The sequence below is a fragment of the Seriola lalandi genome, unplaced genomic scaffold, assembly GCF_002814215.2.
Source record: "Seriola lalandi dorsalis isolate HSWRI2012SDOR001 ecotype SW California unplaced genomic scaffold, Sedor1 jcf7180002054660, whole genome shotgun sequence".
Lineage (NCBI taxonomy): Eukaryota > Metazoa > Chordata > Actinopteri > Carangiformes > Carangidae > Seriola > Seriola lalandi.
Genome location: NW_019525213.1, coordinates 589,521 through 609,009, shown reverse-complemented (window position 1 = coordinate 609,009; position 19,489 = coordinate 589,521). Strand labels below are relative to the sequence as shown.

Genomic DNA, 19,489 nt, shown 5'->3' with positions numbered 1-19,489 from the left:
TGATGCAAGACTATTACTTGTAAGATTGTGTTTTTACTCTGTGGTATTGCTACTTAAGTAAAGTATCTGAAAACTTCCATTACCCATTATTACATTATGGGATGCTGTTGGTATCTGTAAAAGAGAACTTGGGGCACATGAGCTTATTCACAAAACATTTTTAATAGTTCAAACTTCTGAGTATGTAGATTCAGAAGGGGGAAAAGTCATAATTTAAAACATAAAAAACATGTATTTGTACCAGTGGACACAGTCCTGAATAATGATTACAGTATTGCATAGAGCAAAGCAGTTTTTATTCAAGATCACCGGCTAATTTCAAACACAGTTTTCTGTTTAAAATGTCCACAACCAACATGTTACCCACTCCCCACACTTTAATTGTCAACTGGATAACCTCAATAACCCAAATGCAACCCTAATAAACTTTACATGTAATTTCATGCAGATCGTAAAGGCTGGCAAGTTCTCAAAATCGCAGTACTTGAACGCCACCTGCTGGACGTCTGTGTGACATGAACGTCTTAACTAAACATCTAGGGAAGTTACCTCATATAAACCTTCAGTTTTTTGTGCAGTCTTATTAAAATGTGTTTACGTCACTTTATAGAAACAGAACAGTTGGCTGTTGAGCTGCAGAAAGCTGGTCTGTATTATCAGCCTGAAAACTCTGAGGTCAGGAGTGAAGTGGGAACAGAGCAACAATTGAAGGAAATCCCCATTGAGACTGAGAGCTTGATAACCTGCAGACTCTCTAGTGGATAGTTAGATTTTCATGGGTTAGTTTATCCAGAACTTTGTCCGGACACTTGGAGACACAGCCAAGACTTTTTACGTCAGAGGAAGGCTTGTATTTCTAATGGCTCTAGTTTCTTTTAATTTAACCTCACAGTCAGTCACACTAACAGCCTGTGTTTAACATAAAGAACATGTGTAGTAACCATAATTGTTGCATAAGGAGATGTATAACATGCTGTGCTTTACAAAGGTGGTGCCAATAAGGCAATTGTTAAAAAGTATTGATCCTTAGGAAATGATGCAAAAGGAAACAACCCTGTTTCCCAGTGTTGTGTCCCACACAGATAAGCAATGCACTTGCTAATTTTAAAGCCAGAAAGGGAAGGAAGCATGACAGCAAAGTTTCCGCCATAGCAAACACTGTAGGGGGGAAAAAAAAAAAAGCAAAAAGCCTGTCTTGGAAAAAGCTTAGTGTTCATCCGTCTGCTTGGAGTCAGTGTGGAATCTAACACCAGCTTCTGGTGGAATAATGGCACATAATGAAACACATCCCCTTTTGGAAATACTAAAATCATTCAATCTTGGTGAGTGTACCTGCATTTGTTTCTTGTGAAAACATAGGAACTGTTTCACAAAGCTGTAGCCACTAACATGTAAGAGTAGCATGTTGTATTGTGAAATGCAGATTTAATGGTTGTTCAGTTTGATACAACAAATGACTGTATATTTTCACATAAAAAAAAAAATTCTGGTTTATCACCAAAACTGACTTTTTAAGGAGTACTGAGACACACATGATGTTCAGGCTGAAAATATGTGAGCTTCAGTGCACCGGAGAATCAGGAAATGAGCTCTGAATAAAGCATTCAATAGGTTTAGGGCCAGAATAATATATTTCTGCTATACTGTATATCTGCTGCAATGTGATGAACCATCCAGACCACTCAGGTTGTCTAGGTCATTCTTCTTAATGTCCCCAGGCTCAAAACCATCAGTATGCACCACATATTTGGAACAAAGCAACAACTCCCTGTTCTTTTATATCACATCTTAAAACTTGTTTGCCACCATCTTTTATTATGTCAAATTTAGGACTGTAACTGCCCCCCCCCTTTTCCCTTTGTTTTATTCCATTAAGCTTGTTTCAGATCTGCAATTTAATTTTATTCTTTTAAAACCCTACTTACGTCGTTTTCCTTTCATTTAACATCTTGACGTCTGTTTATGTCTTGAAACATCTTGAAGTGTGTGAAATTGCCTTGTTTTTGAGAGGTGCTACAAGATACATATAAACTTGCCTTGAAGTGCAGAACAGAATGAAAATCAAATGATAAAAGCCAGAGTTGTATTTAATGTGTCACAGTGATGATATGGTCAGTGTGTGCTTCAGCACAATGATATTAAATAGACCGTGAACCCACACAGCAGGTATGATGTAAGATTTTATGTAACATCGAGCCCAGTATAGCAGCACCCAGCAATAATAAATCAATACAGCAGAGCAAGAATTCCTAAAAGAAAATCTGGTGCATGTGAGACCTACTTTATTCACCTGATGTACACTTCTTGTATATGCTAAATAAGATTTTATTTCAAACTTGAAATGGAGCTGAATCCATCATCTGGGAAATAATCTTTCCCATTTTTAGAACACAATGCATCTGGCCTCACACTCTACTAAACATTTCCAACCATTATTTTCATCCCTCACCGTTTCCCATAGCTGACTCTCAGCATTGATTTTTTTATTTTTTTTCTTTGCAGGCGATATGATTCTAGCCTTCTGTTTATCTGTGCTTGTGGGCCTGCTGCTGGGTGCTTTGGTATATGTTCTGTTGACCTGGGCTTCCAGGCGCAGGGCCACCGCCAGGATCACCAGGCGCTCTAAAAAGAAATCTGGCACTTCACAATCAAACAACCCCATGAGTGGCCAGCTGGGCCTCTACAGAAGCACTTTTCTAAGCGTCTACAGACAGCCCTCTCTGGAGCCGGTGGGCCCCCTGGGGAGTAAGCCCGGCGCAGAGACGTCCACCTTTCGGCCACTGCCCAAGAGGAGCAGGGCCGGCCTGGAGATGGGAGAGGACACCCAGATCAGCATGTCTGATGACACAGCAGCTTCGACCTCGTCAGATTCAGCCTCGCTCGTGCCAAACAAGAGACATTCCTTCTGGTTGGGGGGCAATGGACTTAAAGGATTCCTCCCCTCACAGACTCCCCCTCCTGCATACGACAGTGTCATCCATGCATTTGAAGAGACTTGCACTTGAAACTGTCTGCGTCAATACAACAAGAACTGAAAAAGAGAGAGAGAGAGAGAGAGCATTCTGGGATTACAGTGGACTTTGTGGCTGTGCTCTGCTCTTTATAAGGAACAGCTATTTTTGCGTTTTGAGTGATCAAACCATTTCTGACACTTTTCAGTCCAAAGCAGCAGTGTGTCTTTAACTGAATAAGACTCTTACGCAATCATGTAGTGTCAGCTCAGTATCATATTATGAGATATAGAGTTAGGGTGGGTCTAACTAATCAAATATTTGCATATCATTTTCTCAATTAATCAGTTGCTTTTTTTCTCTATAGAATGTCACAAAATAACCAAAGATTACCTGTTTCCTGGGGCCAAAGGTGACTACTTTAAATGTCTTTGTTTTGTCCCAATGTCAAAAATATTAAATTTACAATGATGTAAAACAGATACAAATTCTTTGACAAGCAAATTTTTGGCCTTTTAGGAAGAAAACGATCAAAAATGAGGGAAACACTGTGTGCCAGATATTTAAAATGATCTAATATCACAATAAAGATTTGATCGTGATTTTATTCCAGTGTTTGTGCTTTTGTGCAACAACGAAACACTTCCCAGAAAATCAGTTAATTTATTTATTTAAAGCAAGTGAATCTAGTGCAGTCACAGGATATTTAAAGGTGAAACGGAGGAGAAAGGCGATAAAAAATCAGTTACCTTATCAATGATATTTAACACTGTGGCAGGAGGGTGGGACAGTCGGTTACAGCACATTCATCACATCAAGGTCTGGTGTCAAGAATGTCACTTGTACTTACATTACAAAGATGGGGTGAGTCGTGAGAGGTTGCCATTATGAAAGAAACCCCCCTTTTGAGGTGTAGCAATAAATCTAGTATTGATTATACAAAGCTGTCTCCCAGACTCCATATGAGAACGTATGCAAATTTAGTTGAACTGTACTTACTTACTTACCTTCGGTGAGTGTTGACAGGTTTATTAGTTGTGTTAGTGCGCTCATCTGATCCACACTTGAAGTCTATTTTCCGTGCTACCTGCCTCATGGCAACCCGCTTTAAAGCCACAACCCCAAAGTGCGCCAGCGGAAAAGTGCCTGGCAACACGACCGCACCGTGCGCCGACTGCCTCTGGATTAACACCTTAATATAGCTCCGTCAGGTACGTAAAACTGCATAATGTTTGTCCGTGAAGCCTCTTTGATGAAAGCACTTCTTTATTTTCCACCGCAGTTCACCGCTCTCGGCACTGGCTCATTCAGATTGCTGCATGCGGTCAGACGTAAGACGCCTTTGAATGAGAGATTCAGTTGATGTGATGTATAATGTAGTGAGAGAGCTTCACAGGCGAGATGACGGCTCTTTTACTTCGACTTTAAACGAATGCTGTGAACCTGTATTCAACTCAAGAGGACATTTTTTTTTTTGTTTTTGTTTTTAATCGCCTCTTTGATTGTGATTTTACACTTGTAGTGATCATCAGCTACATTAGGATGTGTCAAAGGTGTGTTTCATGTAAAAAGAAAATTGTAATGTTTGAGTTCACATCCTCGCCTGGCTGCTCTGGTGTTTGACGTAAAATAGGAAGATCGGACAGTATCAGTACCCATGGAGACTGCGAGTGCCCTGATCTCCAATGCAGTGTTGCTGTTGCATAGAGACTGAGAAAAACTGTGAATTTCAAGGTTGATGCACTGAATGACAACGCGGCTATTTTAAGCAAGAGCCACCTCTCTCTCTCTCTCTCCTTTAGATTGCCTTACTTGTTGAATAACCGTGTTTTTATGCGTCTTTGTTTTTTCCATTTGCAACAGGATTGCACAACTCTCTCCAAAGCCACATCAGGGAGACATGGGATGGGCCGCTGGCATCAAAGAAGCCTCACATCATTTCATGGCAAACTCTGAAGTGCAGAGCTGCTTGATTTAAATGCTTGAGTGTCGAGCTGGACAACATCTGGCTGTATGATGCATTTTACTTCCCCATAGATTGTATAGTAAGTACCAAGAGCACAGCAGCCATTACCCTTCAGTGCAGCATCTGAATGGAAATATGGACACCTTCAATGGAGGAATTTTGACTCAACATGTCCAGGAACTATGAGGTATGTTGATTTGCTGTCATATCACAGACTAATATTATTGTCATTTTCCAGGTGACTTGGCCATTTTCATAAGAGATGGTTACGTGCTACATGATCCACTTGTCAGCCATAATAAACTCATGCTTTTGACTCACACAATTTGATTTTAGATTGTAGATGAAATCCAAATTCAAAAAGAAAAAGATGCACAAGACATGTTGAATATTCAGTGTAAACGTCAAGTAGCTCCAATAAAGACATCGAATAAAAAGACAGGGAATACGTTATACTCTCAGACAGGGGAACACAATGTTTTTTTTACAATCTTAAAGCTACTTAAGGGGAAATAAAAGGGCAAAACTGTATGTTTAAGGTTTAAAAGGTTCGCCTTGTAAATGGATACACGCTCACAGTAAATGTTTGTAAACCAATGAAATGGAAAATTGAGCTGATTCTACTTCGGTATTTATATGTGAGACATTTTTCTTTTGACACAGTGTCAATGCTGTGTCAGTGGGTAGGACAAGGCTGGAAATAATAAAACCCAATCCCAGAAATAACTTATCTCAATGAACAAAGCCAGTCCTGGGGAAAGAGTATTTTATCAGACACTTAACATCAAACATAAGCTTAAGCCTAAAATAGAATTCACGTATTTCAATAGAGAAACACTCTCGGTTTTGGTTTACGAATGTGAAGAAACGACAGGCAGACAGTAGCGGTGATGTCATGTACAGACAAATCCTGGAGCAGCTCCATGGACAGCGAATAATAGAACAACAGCTAGAACACTATGAGCTGCCGCCATGGTGATTTCACTGGTGTTAAGGGCACGTTTAGTGATTCACTCATACTCATGTACTGGTCTGTTCGCTTAAATGAAACTCATTAGGATGGAACATCTGAAACAAAGAACCCATGAGCCCCAGAGTTTCAGCCACTAGTTTGTGGATTAAGATGTTAGCCTATGACATCCAGAAACAAACCAAGATAGGTATATATGTAGATATGCACTGTACTATCCAAAGTCATTGGTAAGTGCTTTGTCACGTTGGGTTTTCTCTCTAACATTCAGCTTTTCACCTTTAGACCAAAGGTGTTAATGCTAGACCCGCCCCACTTGAGTAGCCATGGCCATGTCTAGGTAACCAGTCATCTGTTGAGAGAACAGTGTCACCATAAGGTAGCTGCAGCAGAAAATAGTATGAGGACAAATCAAGAAGTTAACATACGAATAACAGAAAAGACAGAGAAGGTATTTATAGTAATGCAACCAACAATTAAATCTCTAAAATATAATCAATTAAGTAAAATTATAAAAATCTGGAATACCATAGAACAGAACTGCACAAACATACTGAGATCACAGAACATGATCAATATCTAGGTTACCATTTGTTATTGTAGCTCCGGAGCTTTCAATCGTATCACATGATCTTCATTAGTAGTTAGAGTTTGCCCAGTTGTCCTGAAACTGTAGATGTTTAAAGCCAATTTTTTTCAGAGCACTGATTTCTCATCCATACCGGCTTGAAACATGAGATTAAAGTTCATTCTTGACCTTTAAGATATTTGACCAAACAATCTCACCACCAGGTCCATTTAGTAGCTGTTCTGGAGCTTAGGATCGTATCACATGATCTTCCTCAGCCGAGGGAGATGATGTGATCTCAAGTCAAGAATGAACTTTCAGTCTCAACTATTTCATGTTTTGCTTCACTGTACTTCTTCTCATGATGTTATTCCCCGTTGTCGCTAATGGATTCCCCACCTGAGTAACCACAGCCCAGCTTCCTGCTGACCATGACAACAGCCAGCGGTGTACATCCCAAAATGTCCTGAGCATCACTGAAAAGCCAGTTTTAAGTAAAAGTAGGGTCACAGACTGACACAAACTGAAAATGTACATTATCCAGTTTAATTATAAGGTCAACCCAGGTGTACGCAGCAGCTTCAACCCTGCCTCTTCCTCTGCTTTGCCCACCACAGCCTGGTCACTCAGTAGGGATGTTGGCTGCCGTGGAACACGGTCCCATCCTCTGCAGCGACTCCAACATCCTCTGCCTCTCGTGGAAAGGCCGGGTCCCCAAGAGCGAGAAGGACAAGCCGGTGTGTCGGAGACGGTACTATGAGGAGGGCTGGCTCGCCACGGGGAACGGGAGAGGAGTTGTTGGGGTGACGTTTACATCGTGTCACTGCAGGAGGGACAGAAGTACACCTCAGAGAATCAATTTTAACCTGCGAGGACACAACAGCGAGGTGTGGTCTTCACTTCCGCATTATCACTCGCTCCACTGTCTTTACTGCAAGTTTTAAATACGTAAAAAGTAATCTGACAAAAAAAAAATGAAACAAACAAAACTGAAACATATTTATGATATTCACTATCTTTGATGATAAGACCAAATGAGATGAAACTTTAATGATATCTGTAGGGAAACTGAAGTGCTGCAGTGGCGTATAGTACCAGGATAAATAAAAAAAAAAAACATATAAAGCAAAAAAAGGTTAAATAGAATTTCATCCATTACAATAATTAATTATAATGAATTAATTATTATTATGAAAGTAGTAATAAAATGGGAAATAAAAATCAAATATGTATGCAGTATGAAAGTGTAGTATAAAAATCTGTATGCAACTTAAACTAGGTGAGAGGAATGAGAACATGTTATCTGTATATCATCAAATGCATCCAGTTTACTGGTTCATATAACAGGAGGTTTATGCCCATATTTGCATCTGTGCATCAAAGTGCTATATGTATATATATATATATATATATAGAGAGAGAGAGAGAGAGAGAGAGAGAGAGAAAGTGACGGTGTGTGTATGTGCATCATCGTCTGCTACTGTTATTATTATTAGAACATATTTACTGCTGGGTTGAAATGATTCATTCCTCTCTCTCTCTCTCTCTCTCTCTCTCTCTCTCTCTCTCTCTCTCTCTCTCTCTCTATGCTGACTGTCCTTCCAGCTGCATTGCATTTAAAAAAAAAACAAAAAAACATTTGGCCTAAAATGCTTTTTTAGCATTATGCTCACGCTGGATATGAATCATAAATGCTCCTCTGTGCAGACGGCCACCTGTGCTTGTGAAAAATAGTAACAGTCAGTGTTTTGGGCCTTTGTAGGTCGTCTTGGTGCGTTGGAATGAGCCCTTTCAGAAGCTGGCCACCTGTGATATGGAAGGAGGTATTTTTGTGTGGATCCAGTACGAAGGACGATGGTCTGTGGAGTTAGTGAACGACAGAGGAGCCCAGGTGAGCAACGACAGCCCTGGGAATAAAGATTTAGAATTGATGCAAAGGCATATTCACGTATCCTGTTTAAAAATGAAATAAAATACAAGACAAGAAAAAAACCAGACCAGAAAGACTAAAGGCTGTAATTTTGACATACGCAAATGTCAAGGTGACCGTTTTTTTCCCTCCAGGTGAGTGACTTCACTTGGTCACATGATGGCACTCAAGCCCTCATCGCGTACAGGGACGGCTTTGTGTTGGTTGGCTCGGTTAGCGGACAAAGACACTGGTCCTCGGAGATTAACCTGGAGAGTCAAATCACCTGTGGCATCTGGACACCTGACGATCAGCAGGTACACGTCACCTGGCTGAATTTACATGAAAATTATTGAATTGTTTAACCTTTATTTTTCCTCATAAAACATAAAAATATCTTTTAATGAGAGAAGTGACGTCTGCAGTTAGATCATTTTCCCTTGCTTTGAACGCTGCCCCTAAATCCAAGATTAAATCATATAATGGGCTCTGTTTCTGCAGCTATTTTAGGCCAAGTACACGATGCTCCCGAGCTTATTCATCATGTCATCTGTTAAAGTTTAATGTGCAATGCCCCCTCAGGTCTTGTTTGGTACAGCAGATGGTCAGGTGATAGTGATGGACTGTCACGGACGGATGCTCGCCCATGTTCTGTTACACGAGTCCGACGGGATCGTTAGCATGTCCTGGAACTGCCCCGACTTCCTGGTCGAGGACAGTACAGAGAGTGACACAGACTCTGATGACAATATTCTGCCTTTAGGTACAAACACACACACACACACACCCCTCCTCCCATGCTCTTATGCCAGCTTGCTACCTTGTGTTGACTGAGGAAATGATGTACTTGTTTTTCTTTCTTTTTTTTTCTTCCAAGTGCGGAGGGTCAAGCCTTTGTTAACCGTCACCTTCTTATCAGGAGATATCAGTTTAATGAACAACTATGATGACCTTTCTCCGGCTATAATTCGCTCAGGGCTGAAAGGTAAAAAAAAAAAGGAAAGGAATGTGTCACTGTGATAATACAAGAATGCTCATCAGTTGTGTTGCTCATACGACCCATGACATATATGTGTTTTCTGTACGTCACTCCACAGATGTTGAGGCCCAGTGGTGCTCCCAGGGAGATCTGCTGGCTGTGGCCGGCATGGAGAGACACGGGCTCTCTGCCGACTCTGCATGTGCATCCATCATGAGGAACGCCCTTGTTAAGTTCTATAATGTCCAAGGGGAACACATCTACACTTTAGAAACACCTGCTCAGGTTGGTCCCATTTAAATTGAGGGGATCCAGTAGATGTTTCTCTGAGTATCTGATTTCCATCGCACTGAACTTTATGGTAAAAGGAAATCAAAGTGGGATTTTAATTTTTCAGAAGTCCTTCTTTTTGGAAACCTTACTTATTTTATGCATGTAGTGCTAATTAAGACAATTAGATTATTAATATAAAACTGATTATAAAAAATAGATGATGACAAATATGCTGTAAATAGTAAAATCTTGTTTATCATCTACTATATTACACAGCTTGAACACTGACATTGTTACCCACATGAGTCAGTTTGTATCTGTTCACTAATGGGTGGTAACCTTAAAAAAGATCCTTAAATAAAAGTGTGAATAATAACAGAACAGATGAACAAAAGTTGGAGAAACGAGTGCAACACCTTTCTGAGAATTGAAAACCAAGTGTTTGTTGGTAACTGCAAGAAGTCTTTTATTGTGAATGGCTGTTTTTCAGAGGCCCATCACCACCATCTGTTGGGGTCACAGAGACTCTCGGCTGTTCCTCGCCTGTGGACCGGCGCTGTACGTGGTGCGTGTGGAGCACAGGGTGGCCAGCCTCCAACTCTTATGCCAGCAGGGCATCGCCAGCGCCCTGCGAGAGGAGAAAGATGTGGGAAAGCTTAACATGCCCTCACTGCTCTGCTCTTACGTCACCACTGCTTTCATACCCACCATCAAGGTGCATTGATCTCTACTTAATGACTGTATAGAAACAATCACAGACAACCTCTTACCAACTTTGTTGCAGCGAAACTGCTGACAGTGACATGTTTTCATTTGAGAGTCCAGAAATCTTACAGCCCTTTCCTCTCTTTGTTCAAGCCCCCAATCCCTGACCCCAACAACATCCGCGACTTTGTCAGCTATCCCACAGCTGGGAATGAGAGGCTCCACTGCACCATGAAGCGAGCCGAGGACAGCCCAGAGGCAGGCGGACCCTGTTACACTCTCTACCTAGAATATTTAGGAGGGCTGGTGCCTATTCTCAAGGGAAGGCGCATCAGCAAACTGCGGCCCGAGTTTGTCATTATGGATCCAAAAACAGACAGCAAAGCAGGTGGGCTTTGGGCTGTTACTCAAACTAGAAAACACACACGTCCTATTCTACGTTTTCATATGGCCTATTATTTTGGTAGAAAGAAGTTACCAATGTGCATCCTAGTAGCCTTCTGATTAAAAGCATATAAGAGCATAGCATATAGTAGCCCAATTCTGGCCAGGGACCCATGTTGCCTATGTTATACTCAACTAACCCTAACCCCTGACTCTGAATTATTATCTGAGTGAACTGATGTTAAATTTGATCAAAGCCTCAGCACATAGAACTGAAAGTGTCAAGACTTTGACATTTTGTTTCTCTCACATGTCTGTACACTAAATATGAAGCAAGAGGAGGTGAGCAGATTAGCTTAGCATAAAGACTGGTGGCCAGGAGGGTAAACTAGTCTGGAACTGTGGCTATTTCCTGCCTGGGCTAGTGACGATGGGACGGATTTCAATATATTAAAAACTTAAAAGGATATTTGAGTTTTAACAGGAAGCGAGAGATAACTGAGCCATTAACACGGGGCACAGGATTAGAACTTCTTTCATCTTGCTTTTAACATTATGGAAGCTAGGCTAACTAAATAGCTAGAGCACAGACATGAGAGTGGGATCAATCTTCCCATCTAGCTCTCAACAAGATAGCGAGTCTGTATATTTGCCAAAACGCTCTTTAACAGAGATGAAAATGATTATGAGCTTTTGAAATACTGATCGTGTGCGCAGGTGAAGCAATTAGAGAAAACCAGTAGACATCATGTTCCTTGTCATCCTTGAAATTAAATCTGTTGCCTGGTTCATCTCTTTAAACTTGCGCTCCATTTTAGAACAACACAATCCTGCTGTGTGAACGTCGATCACCTTGAGTAAGAACAAATACAGACGCTGGTGATGAGTGTTCGTCTCTGATGTAACATGGTCCGAGGCGTGACGCAGGAATAGTCTTGTGTCATGACCTGGCTGCGCTGGGGTTGCATTAGGCCTGTGGTCCCAGCAAACGTTTACTTGCTTTTAATAGATAATGTTCTTTCCCATGTGGCGGTTCACTGCCATGTTGGTATATGTTGGTATGTATGACGACTCACCTTTACTGTTTTCTGTTTCTTTTTTCCAGAGGAGGTCTGTGTGAATCCCATGATCTCCTACACTGACAGCTGCAACTGCTCTGACTCCAGTGACATTGAGTTGAGCGATGAGTGGGTCGGGAAGAAGTCACCAAAGTTATCCCGAGGAAACAGGTCACCTAAACTCTACATGTCAGAGCTTTTTGTTTCTTTTTCCCACATTACAGGCCTGAGCCACAGAGCTGTTTGCAGATATTTTATTGCATTTGTTTCACCATGCTAATGCTAATATTTCTAGGGAAAAGTTCATTTAAAAAAAAATTACCTATTCGTATCAAAGGATGAACATGGAATCGAGAAAATCTCCCAAACTCTTGCGCGCCAATCAGGAAGGCCAACGGTCGCCACGGTTACCGACAAAGAAGCCTCCAGTTCGATCTCCCAGTCTGACACGTCGGGAGTTTTCTATGGATGGGATCACAGAGGTATGATATACTGGAAACACTGACCATAGTACCTGCATTAGCATTTTGTGATATCTGTCAAAATAATATCATTTTTCATACTAAGATTATAATGTATTAATAAGTAACTGTAGTGTCAGAAGATTTTCAGGTAAATGATTAATCATTTAGTGACATATGGTGATGTATGTGCTCCTAAAATATTTATCTATATTTTACTTTTTTGATGTCAAAACAAACAAAAACAGATACTTTTATGATGTTAATACCATTTTCTGTTAAGCTCATGTTGATAATTCACATTTTTTCATTTTTATTCATGTCTTCTATTTTGTTTCATAGCACAACTACCTCGCTCAAGTCACGTCCAACATTTGGGGAACAAAGTTCAAAATTGTTGGACTTGCTTCGTTCCTCCCTGCTAATCTTGGTGCAGGTAGGTGTAAAAAAAAAAAACACAAACATACACATCACAGCGACTTTTCTGTCAGATTGACCAGTCACCATAACTTTCTTATTTTGCAGTTATCTATAAGACCAGTTTACTTCATCTACAACCGAGGCAGATGACGATCTACCTTCCAGAAGTGCGAAAGATTTCTCATGACTTCATGAGCCTGCCTGTGTTCAACCCCAATGTGTTCAGTGAGGATGAGGACGACTTACCAGGTGTGAATGAATAAAAGCATCATATTCTCAGATTGAAGGAAACGTCTGTAGATGTGTTTTCACTGACTCACTGTATTCTACATTTTTATATGCTAAACGTCACCTACATAGTTCTCCTCTGTGTTTTTTATAAAGTGATGGGGCCGTCTGGAGTGGCAGGAGACAATCCTCCCTGTACGGTCAACATTCCCATTGCTCCCATCCACAGCCCGGCTCAGGCCATGTCCCCGACTCAGAGTATTGGCCTGGTTCAGTCTCTTCTGGCCAATCAGAATATTCAGCTTGACGTCCTGACCAACCCTACAGCCACTGCAGCAGCAGCGGCTGCAGCAGCAGCAGCTTCTGTCCCTGTCACCGATCATGGCCAGGATGCAGTTGCAACACCGTACCCAGTGCCAACTAGATACTCAAACCCTGGTCAGGTGATCTTCAATGGGCTGGAGATGGGTCCTCTTCTTCCTGGTACTCTCCCACCCCCACCTCCACCTCACCATCTCCCACCGCAGCCTCACCCGCAGCGGTCTCATTCGCAGCAGCCTCGCCAACAACAGTCGAAACAGTCACAACAGATGCAGACACAGCAGCAACAGAAAATGCATCATCATCAACAACAACAGCAGCAGCAGCAGCAGCAGCAGCAGCAGCAGCAGCAGCACCACCATCCATCGCAATCGCAGCAGCAGCAGCAGCAGCAGCAGCAGCAGCAGCAGCAACTGCAACAGCAATTACAGCAGCAACATCAACAGCTACAGCAACTGCACCACCAGCAGACGCTCCATCAACAGCAGCAACAACACCAACAACACCAGGTCCAGCAACACCAACAAATGCAACAAACTCAACAAGTAGCGACGAGCCAACAATTCCATCACCAACAGCAAATCCAACAGCAGCAGCAACAGATGCAGCTGCAGCATGAACAGATGCAGCAGCAGCAGCAGCAGATGCAGCAACAGCAACAGCAAATCCGGCAACAGATTCAGGAGATGAGGCAGCAGCAGCAGCAGCTCCAGCAGCAGCACCAACAGATCCAGCAGCAACATCAGCAGATGCAGAGGCAACACCAGCAGATGCAGCAGCAGCTGAAGATGCAGATGTCGCTGCCTCCTCCTCCATCTGGCTACCCGACCATTTCCTTACAACAGCTACATCTTCTGCCCCAAATGCCTCCTCCTTCCACTGAGCCTGGGCTGGACAGGGGCGAGCATGGACACACTCTGAAGCCAAGTCTGCCGCGGACTTTACCCCCGTCCTTCAATGACACTGACGGGTCTGTGGAGATTCAGATGAGGAAGGTGAATCCTCCTCCTCCATATCCGGGCACTGTAGTGTCTGCAGCTGCAGCAGCAGCTGCAGCTACAGCCGCCGCTACACCTCAGACTCTTGTCACGAACTGCGACAGCCCTAGTGTCCTGGCACCTGATTCCTGTCTGAAGAAGGATGACTTCCTGCTTCACCCTGTCACCTTACAGTACCCGACACCTCTGGGGTATGAAAGGATCACGACCTTTGACAGCAGTGGCAATGTGGAGGAGGTTTGCCGGCCACGCAGGCGCCTCATTCGCAACCAAAATACGTACACCGTGCATGGCATCGGCGGCTCGGCCACACTCAAAGTCACCTCCTCTGAGAATAAAAAAATCCAGCTTCCGTACAGCTCGGCAACACTTAGTCGTCTCTCTGTCCCTCGATACTCCATACCAAGTGGAGACCCTCCTCCTTACCCTGATCCGGCCAATCAGGTAACTGCCACACTTCCTCCTCCCCAGAGAATCGATAGCAGTCTGATCCATGCCACTCTACGTCGTGACCGGAGGGATGTGGGACTTAAAGTGCCACAGATGATGGAAAACTCAAGAACCCTTCCCACCAAGGTTAAAATGAACAGTGCATTAGCTCTTACCTACCAGCAGAGGGTGCCCACTGCATTGTACACATGCACACAGTGCAGCAGCAACAGCAGCAGCACCAGTGTCAGTGTCTCTGGAGGTGGAACCACTAGTAGTGGTATTGCAGGTGGCACGGTGGTGAGGCAGGACTTCCCACCAGGAAAAGGTGCACATCACAGTACAATTATTGTGCACTCCAAAAGTGCCTCACCCCTGGCCTCCCAGTCATCCTACAGTCTGCTGGGTGCTGTCGACAACAGCCGGGACAGAACAGTGTATGTTAACTCTGCCTTCACTGAAGATGAGACTTTAAATCAGCAGTGTCACCTTGAAAAATCTGTACGTCAGCTGACTCTCGGCGACGTCAGTTTGACGGTTAAACGCCCTCCGCCTTACCAGTGGGACACCTCCACTACAGAGGAGTTCTGGCTCACCCCAGAGCAAACAATGTTAGCTCCCCCACCAGGACCTCATAAACCCCCGCCGCTCATCATCAGTCAAGCTCAGCACTTGGACATGACCCGGCTTCCTTTTGTCCTCACAACTAAACCGCCAACCAGTCCGAGCACGAGCACTCTTACTTTCCCATCAGGTTACCAGATATCCCTCTCACCTTTTCCTCCAGGTGTGGGTCACGGCGGACCCCCGCTTCAGACCATACAGAACCCTCCACCGCAATGCTCTCCAAACGAAGTGGTTGCTCCAGTCCCCTTTGCTCAGCAGGATGCCAATTTGGTCTTGCCACCGGGTTATCCTCCGAACCTTGCTAACTTGGCTTGCTGCCCTCTCCCGCCGATGTATCCTGGAGCCAGCTCGTGTGCCGGCCTCCAGCTGCACCCTGTTAACCTTCACCCCTGGAACCCTTACCCCTGCCCACCACCACCCATGCAGGACCCTCCAGCCCCTCCCCTCCCTACCAAAACTCATCAGATTTTAGAGAAGCCGATTCTCTCCCCCCCTCCCCCGACTGCACCGCCTCCACCACCCCCTCTCCCCCCTCCTCCTCCACCTACTGAGCTACCACCGTCCAAAAGTGCCACAGAGGATCTGACAGAGTCTGCAAACAACTTTCTAGAGCCATCATCCCTAAATGAAAGCCCAGTGCCACAGGAGTCAGACCGCTTCAACAAGAAGAGCCGTAAAAGGCTGGACAGCAGAGCCGAGGAGGCCAACATGCCCAACGTCTCTGAGGGCAAATCCAGAAAGGAAGGGCGAGCGCTCTCTGACTTCAACACGCTCATTTCCAGCCCAAGGCTCGGCAGCAGAGAGAAGAAGAAGCCCAAGGGCCAGAGAGAGCAGCTCAATAAAACCAAGAAGATGAGCAGGACCACGAATGAGTTCCAGGATAGCTCAGAGAGTGAGCCAGAGCTGTTTATTAGTGGCGATGAGCTCATGAACCAGAACCAGAGCAGTAAGAAGAGCTGGAAGAACAAGCGCAGCCTGCGTATGGCCAGTGAGCTGGAGGAGATTAAATGTCGCAAGGCAAACGAAAGAGAGGACCGCAGTTTAGGCAGCCAGGGATTTGTCTATGTTATGGCCAATAAACAGCCTTTGTGGAATGAAGCCACGCAGGTTTACCAGCTGGACTTTGGAGGGCGAGTCACCCAGGAGTCAGCAAAGAACTTTCAGATAGAGCTGGATGGTAGACAGGTAATGAGATAAGAAATGTAATAGAATTTAAATATCTCACTTTAAAATTTTTTCACTATTTTATGACATTTGATAAAACTCGAGAAAATACATATTTAGCAGATTGATGTAATACAAATATTCATTAGTTGCAGCCATAGGTTAATCAATTCAAATTGTGGATGTGTTGGTTGTTAAGTGCTTTCTGAAATGTTTGCTTCTTCTCTGTCTTGTGTAGGTGATGCAGTTCGGGCGAATAGATGGGAACGCCTATATCTTGGATTTCCAGTATCCTTTCTCAGCAGTGCAGGCATTTGCTGTTGCCTTGGCCAATGTGACTCAAAGGCTGAAGTGAACAGGTTTTATTTTGCGTTGTTGTAGAAGACCAATTCAAAAGAAGCCACAGTGGTGTTGCTGTACACCCCTCAGTGTGGGGGGTGTATGTGGGAAACTGTGGGTGTTGTGGCGCTTCTGGTTTTTGAAGAGGAGATTAAATTACTACTCCGTTTTGCACATGCAGATAATTTACAGCGGTCTGTTGAAGGCAAAGTCAGTTTAGGTCAGTGATGATGAAAACTATATCAGTTAATCCATACTTTCTAGTTCATATATTAAATGTATTCAAGCTAATTTTATTCATTATTCAAACGTTATTTATTAGAATAAAAGAAATTCTCCGTCAGCCTTCATTGGACAAACAAAGGTAAACTAAGTTGGAATGTTTAATATTTTAAAAGCAGTTCTGAGGTTTAGTGCCAAAGATATCTTCCCACTCTTTAGATGCTGACCCGTCTCAATGTGTTACAAATCAACAGCTATTAAATTTACACTTCTGCTGTTTATAAAAAAAAGAAATAGACACGGCAAAAATCTTGAGGTACAGCGGCATTCAAAATTGAAATTAAAATTTCACTAAGCCATACCACATCTGATACAAACACTGCACTATTTTAATTCAGTTTTCAGTAATTAAGTAAATGAAGTTTAATATTTTATTATGAGTATCAATTATTATTGTTATTGGTGTTTCAGTAAGTTCTTTGTATCTAGTCTTCATTCAAATCCCATTTTCTTTTCTGCTGAACATGCATTAGAAGAATATATATTGATTGAATATATTGATTTTGTAAGTGTAACATGAAGAGCTGAGTACAGTTAACCATAGTTTGTATATTTTCTATCCATGTTACTTCTATGAAGTGGTGCAATGAACATTATAAATCATATTCTTTCGGCCACGATACTGCAAATCATTATTCACAGCCATTATAATCTTTTTTTTTTTTTTAAACACAATTAGTTTAAATCTCCCTTCCCCTTACAATGGCTGATATTGTCAGTAATGGTCTACAGTAAGTCTGTGTGGGCCAAATACAGCCAAATGTGTTTGGCTGAAAGTAAGTCAGTAGGGAAAATAGTACAAAGTGATCTCATGATGCTCTCATCCCCAAACAGAACAATCTGTGCGCAGTAAAGATTGAGATCTTCTCAGTCCGTGTCACTCTGGCTGGCTCTGTGTTGTTTCCATTGGGTGTTTATGATTCTACTTGAAAACTGCATTTGAATGTGAAGTACAGTAGTTTGCCTCCTTGGAAATCAGTGCTGCTTTAGATAGATAGAGCTTGTGTGCAGTAATGCTACCTACATAGAACTGATGTTGTACTCGCAAACAAAAATATAACGCTGCTTGCACTGTGTATTTAGCAAATGACCTAACATCATTATATGCTTAAAAAAAATGTGCGTATATGTTGCTAATTTCAGTAATTTTGTACATCAACTTTACTTTAACATTGTACCAAGAGTTTTTTTTTGATGTTACACTTGTAGAAAAAAGAATGAGAACAATAAACTTGAAACGGTATTAAATACAACATACTCATAAAGTTGTTAAGATTAACTGTTAGTATTAGGAGTGAGATTCATGTAGATTTGGTGCTAATGTAAAGAAACAAATGTGGAAATTCAGGACATTTGTCATTTGTTATTAGAGGGTTGTTTTAAAGAAAGTATTTTGAGAGAGGCTACAGGAAATTAAGTGCAGAGAGTTTTCATTTACTGTAAGAGCTTTTCATCCAGTGCAGCTTCAGAGACTTCAGCGACAGTGTGTGTCAGTTATCAGCAATACTGCCTAATGAATAGTTGATTGCCTGATTTTTTTTTTCTCTCTCTTATTTTGTGAAAGAAAACAAAAGTGATATGACCATAGGTTTGCAAGGACCTATAGGCTGGACAAAATGTATTAAAAAAAATCTATCGTTCCAAAGGTTTTCATTGTTTTGTCTCATTTCCTGTCCGGCTCTTTTACTCTCTGATGCAATGTTAGTGATCCCAGAAGCCCACATCATAGGCTTCCTCCTTCAGTCTACTTGCAATTATGAAGGGATCAATTGAGGTGAGGCAGTTTGCAAAAAAAAAAAGTATTAGAAGCACTACATGAATTCAGAATCAATATTAGAAAAATGTGAGTGTAAAAAGTTAAGTGTACTTTTACTTGTTTTTTTATTTTTTTAACATCTTTCTAAAACTTAAGCAATCTTATAAAACAGTGATAATGTTCAGTTTTTGCTGAAACTGTTAAAGAGGTGTTGATTCAACTGCTGTTGAACTGTATTGTATTACACAGAGAGGTGTGGCTGTTTCAGCCCACCCTCATTGACTTGAATGAGGGTAAACACCTGATAGCTTGCTGTTTAATTCATAAGGGAGACCTCTCCAATGAACTGTTTGACATATGTTCTGGAAAAGGGCCACAGGGCATCTTGACCAAAATCCTTTTAAATATTGATATTTACACAGTTGATGGAGAATCAAGTCTGGATTATTAATGGATTATTAACATTTACAGGTGACTTTTGCTAATGTCTTATTACAAACTGAGAAACACTTATTAACAGACAGACTGCAGAACAGAGGGGACTCCCTGATGAATTTAAGTACTTCTTTCATGCTGGAATTCCCACAACCTGGCAACCCAGCATGGTGTTATTGTCTTATGTCTGATATGTAAAGCATTTGTAAACAAGTTTTCAATCATTAATTCCAGCCTTTAAAGCCTCATTAGACTCTGGCACCCAT

General features: G+C 42.2%; 2 protein-coding genes across 3 annotated transcripts; both read left to right on the top strand.

Moving 5' to 3' along the window:
* The first annotated feature begins 1,164 nt into the window (after positions 1 to 1,164).
* myct1b (myc target 1b) lies at positions 1,165 to 3,558 on the top strand. The gene is made up of 2 exons (XM_023420941.2): positions 1,165 to 1,322; positions 2,503 to 3,558. The coding sequence occupies exons 1-2, from the start codon at positions 1,268 to 1,270 to the stop codon at positions 3,003 to 3,005; spliced, it is 558 nt and encodes a 185-aa protein (XP_023276709.1). The 5' UTR covers positions 1,165 to 1,267; the 3' UTR covers positions 3,006 to 3,558.
* A 425-nt stretch (positions 3,559 to 3,983) lies between these two features.
* On the top strand, positions 3,984 to 18,680 carry tulp4b (TUB like protein 4b). 2 transcript variants are annotated; one of them, XM_023421032.2, is made up of 16 exons: positions 3,984 to 4,162; positions 4,815 to 5,104; positions 7,073 to 7,342; positions 8,218 to 8,346; positions 8,520 to 8,681; positions 8,947 to 9,127; positions 9,242 to 9,349; positions 9,462 to 9,628; positions 10,107 to 10,331; positions 10,475 to 10,709; positions 11,811 to 11,934; positions 12,101 to 12,245; positions 12,567 to 12,660; positions 12,750 to 12,893; positions 13,029 to 16,432; positions 16,650 to 18,680. In XM_023421032.2, exons 2-16 carry the CDS (start codon positions 5,087 to 5,089, stop codon positions 16,764 to 16,766), a joined length of 5,523 nt encoding a protein of 1,840 aa, XP_023276800.1. In that variant the 5' UTR covers positions 3,984 to 4,162; positions 4,815 to 5,086; the 3' UTR covers positions 16,767 to 18,680. The 2 variants fall into 2 exon arrangements, with proteins under 2 accessions (XP_023276800.1, XP_087034022.1); XM_087177896.1 differs by lacking the exons at positions 3,984 to 4,162; positions 4,815 to 5,104 and adding an exon at positions 5,115 to 6,955.
* The last annotated feature ends 809 nt before the right edge of the window (positions 18,681 to 19,489 follow it).

Bases quoted from the DNA above. Each gene is read 5' to 3' on its own strand.
- myct1b (XM_023420941.2), top strand. From the start codon at position 1,268: ATGGCACATAATGAAACACATCCCCTTTTGGAAATACTAAAATCATTC. The intron at 1,323-2,502 runs GTGAGTGTACCT...TTTTCTTTGCAG, and splicing joins ACTAAAATCATTCAATCTTG to GCGATATGATTCTAGCCTTC.
- tulp4b (XM_023421032.2), top strand. The intron at 8,682-8,946 runs GTACACGTCACC...ATGCCCCCTCAG, and splicing joins GGACACCTGACGATCAGCAG to GTCTTGTTTGGTACAGCAGA. The intron at 16,433-16,649 runs GTAATGAGATAA...TGTCTTGTGTAG, and splicing joins TAGAGCTGGATGGTAGACAG to GTGATGCAGTTCGGGCGAAT.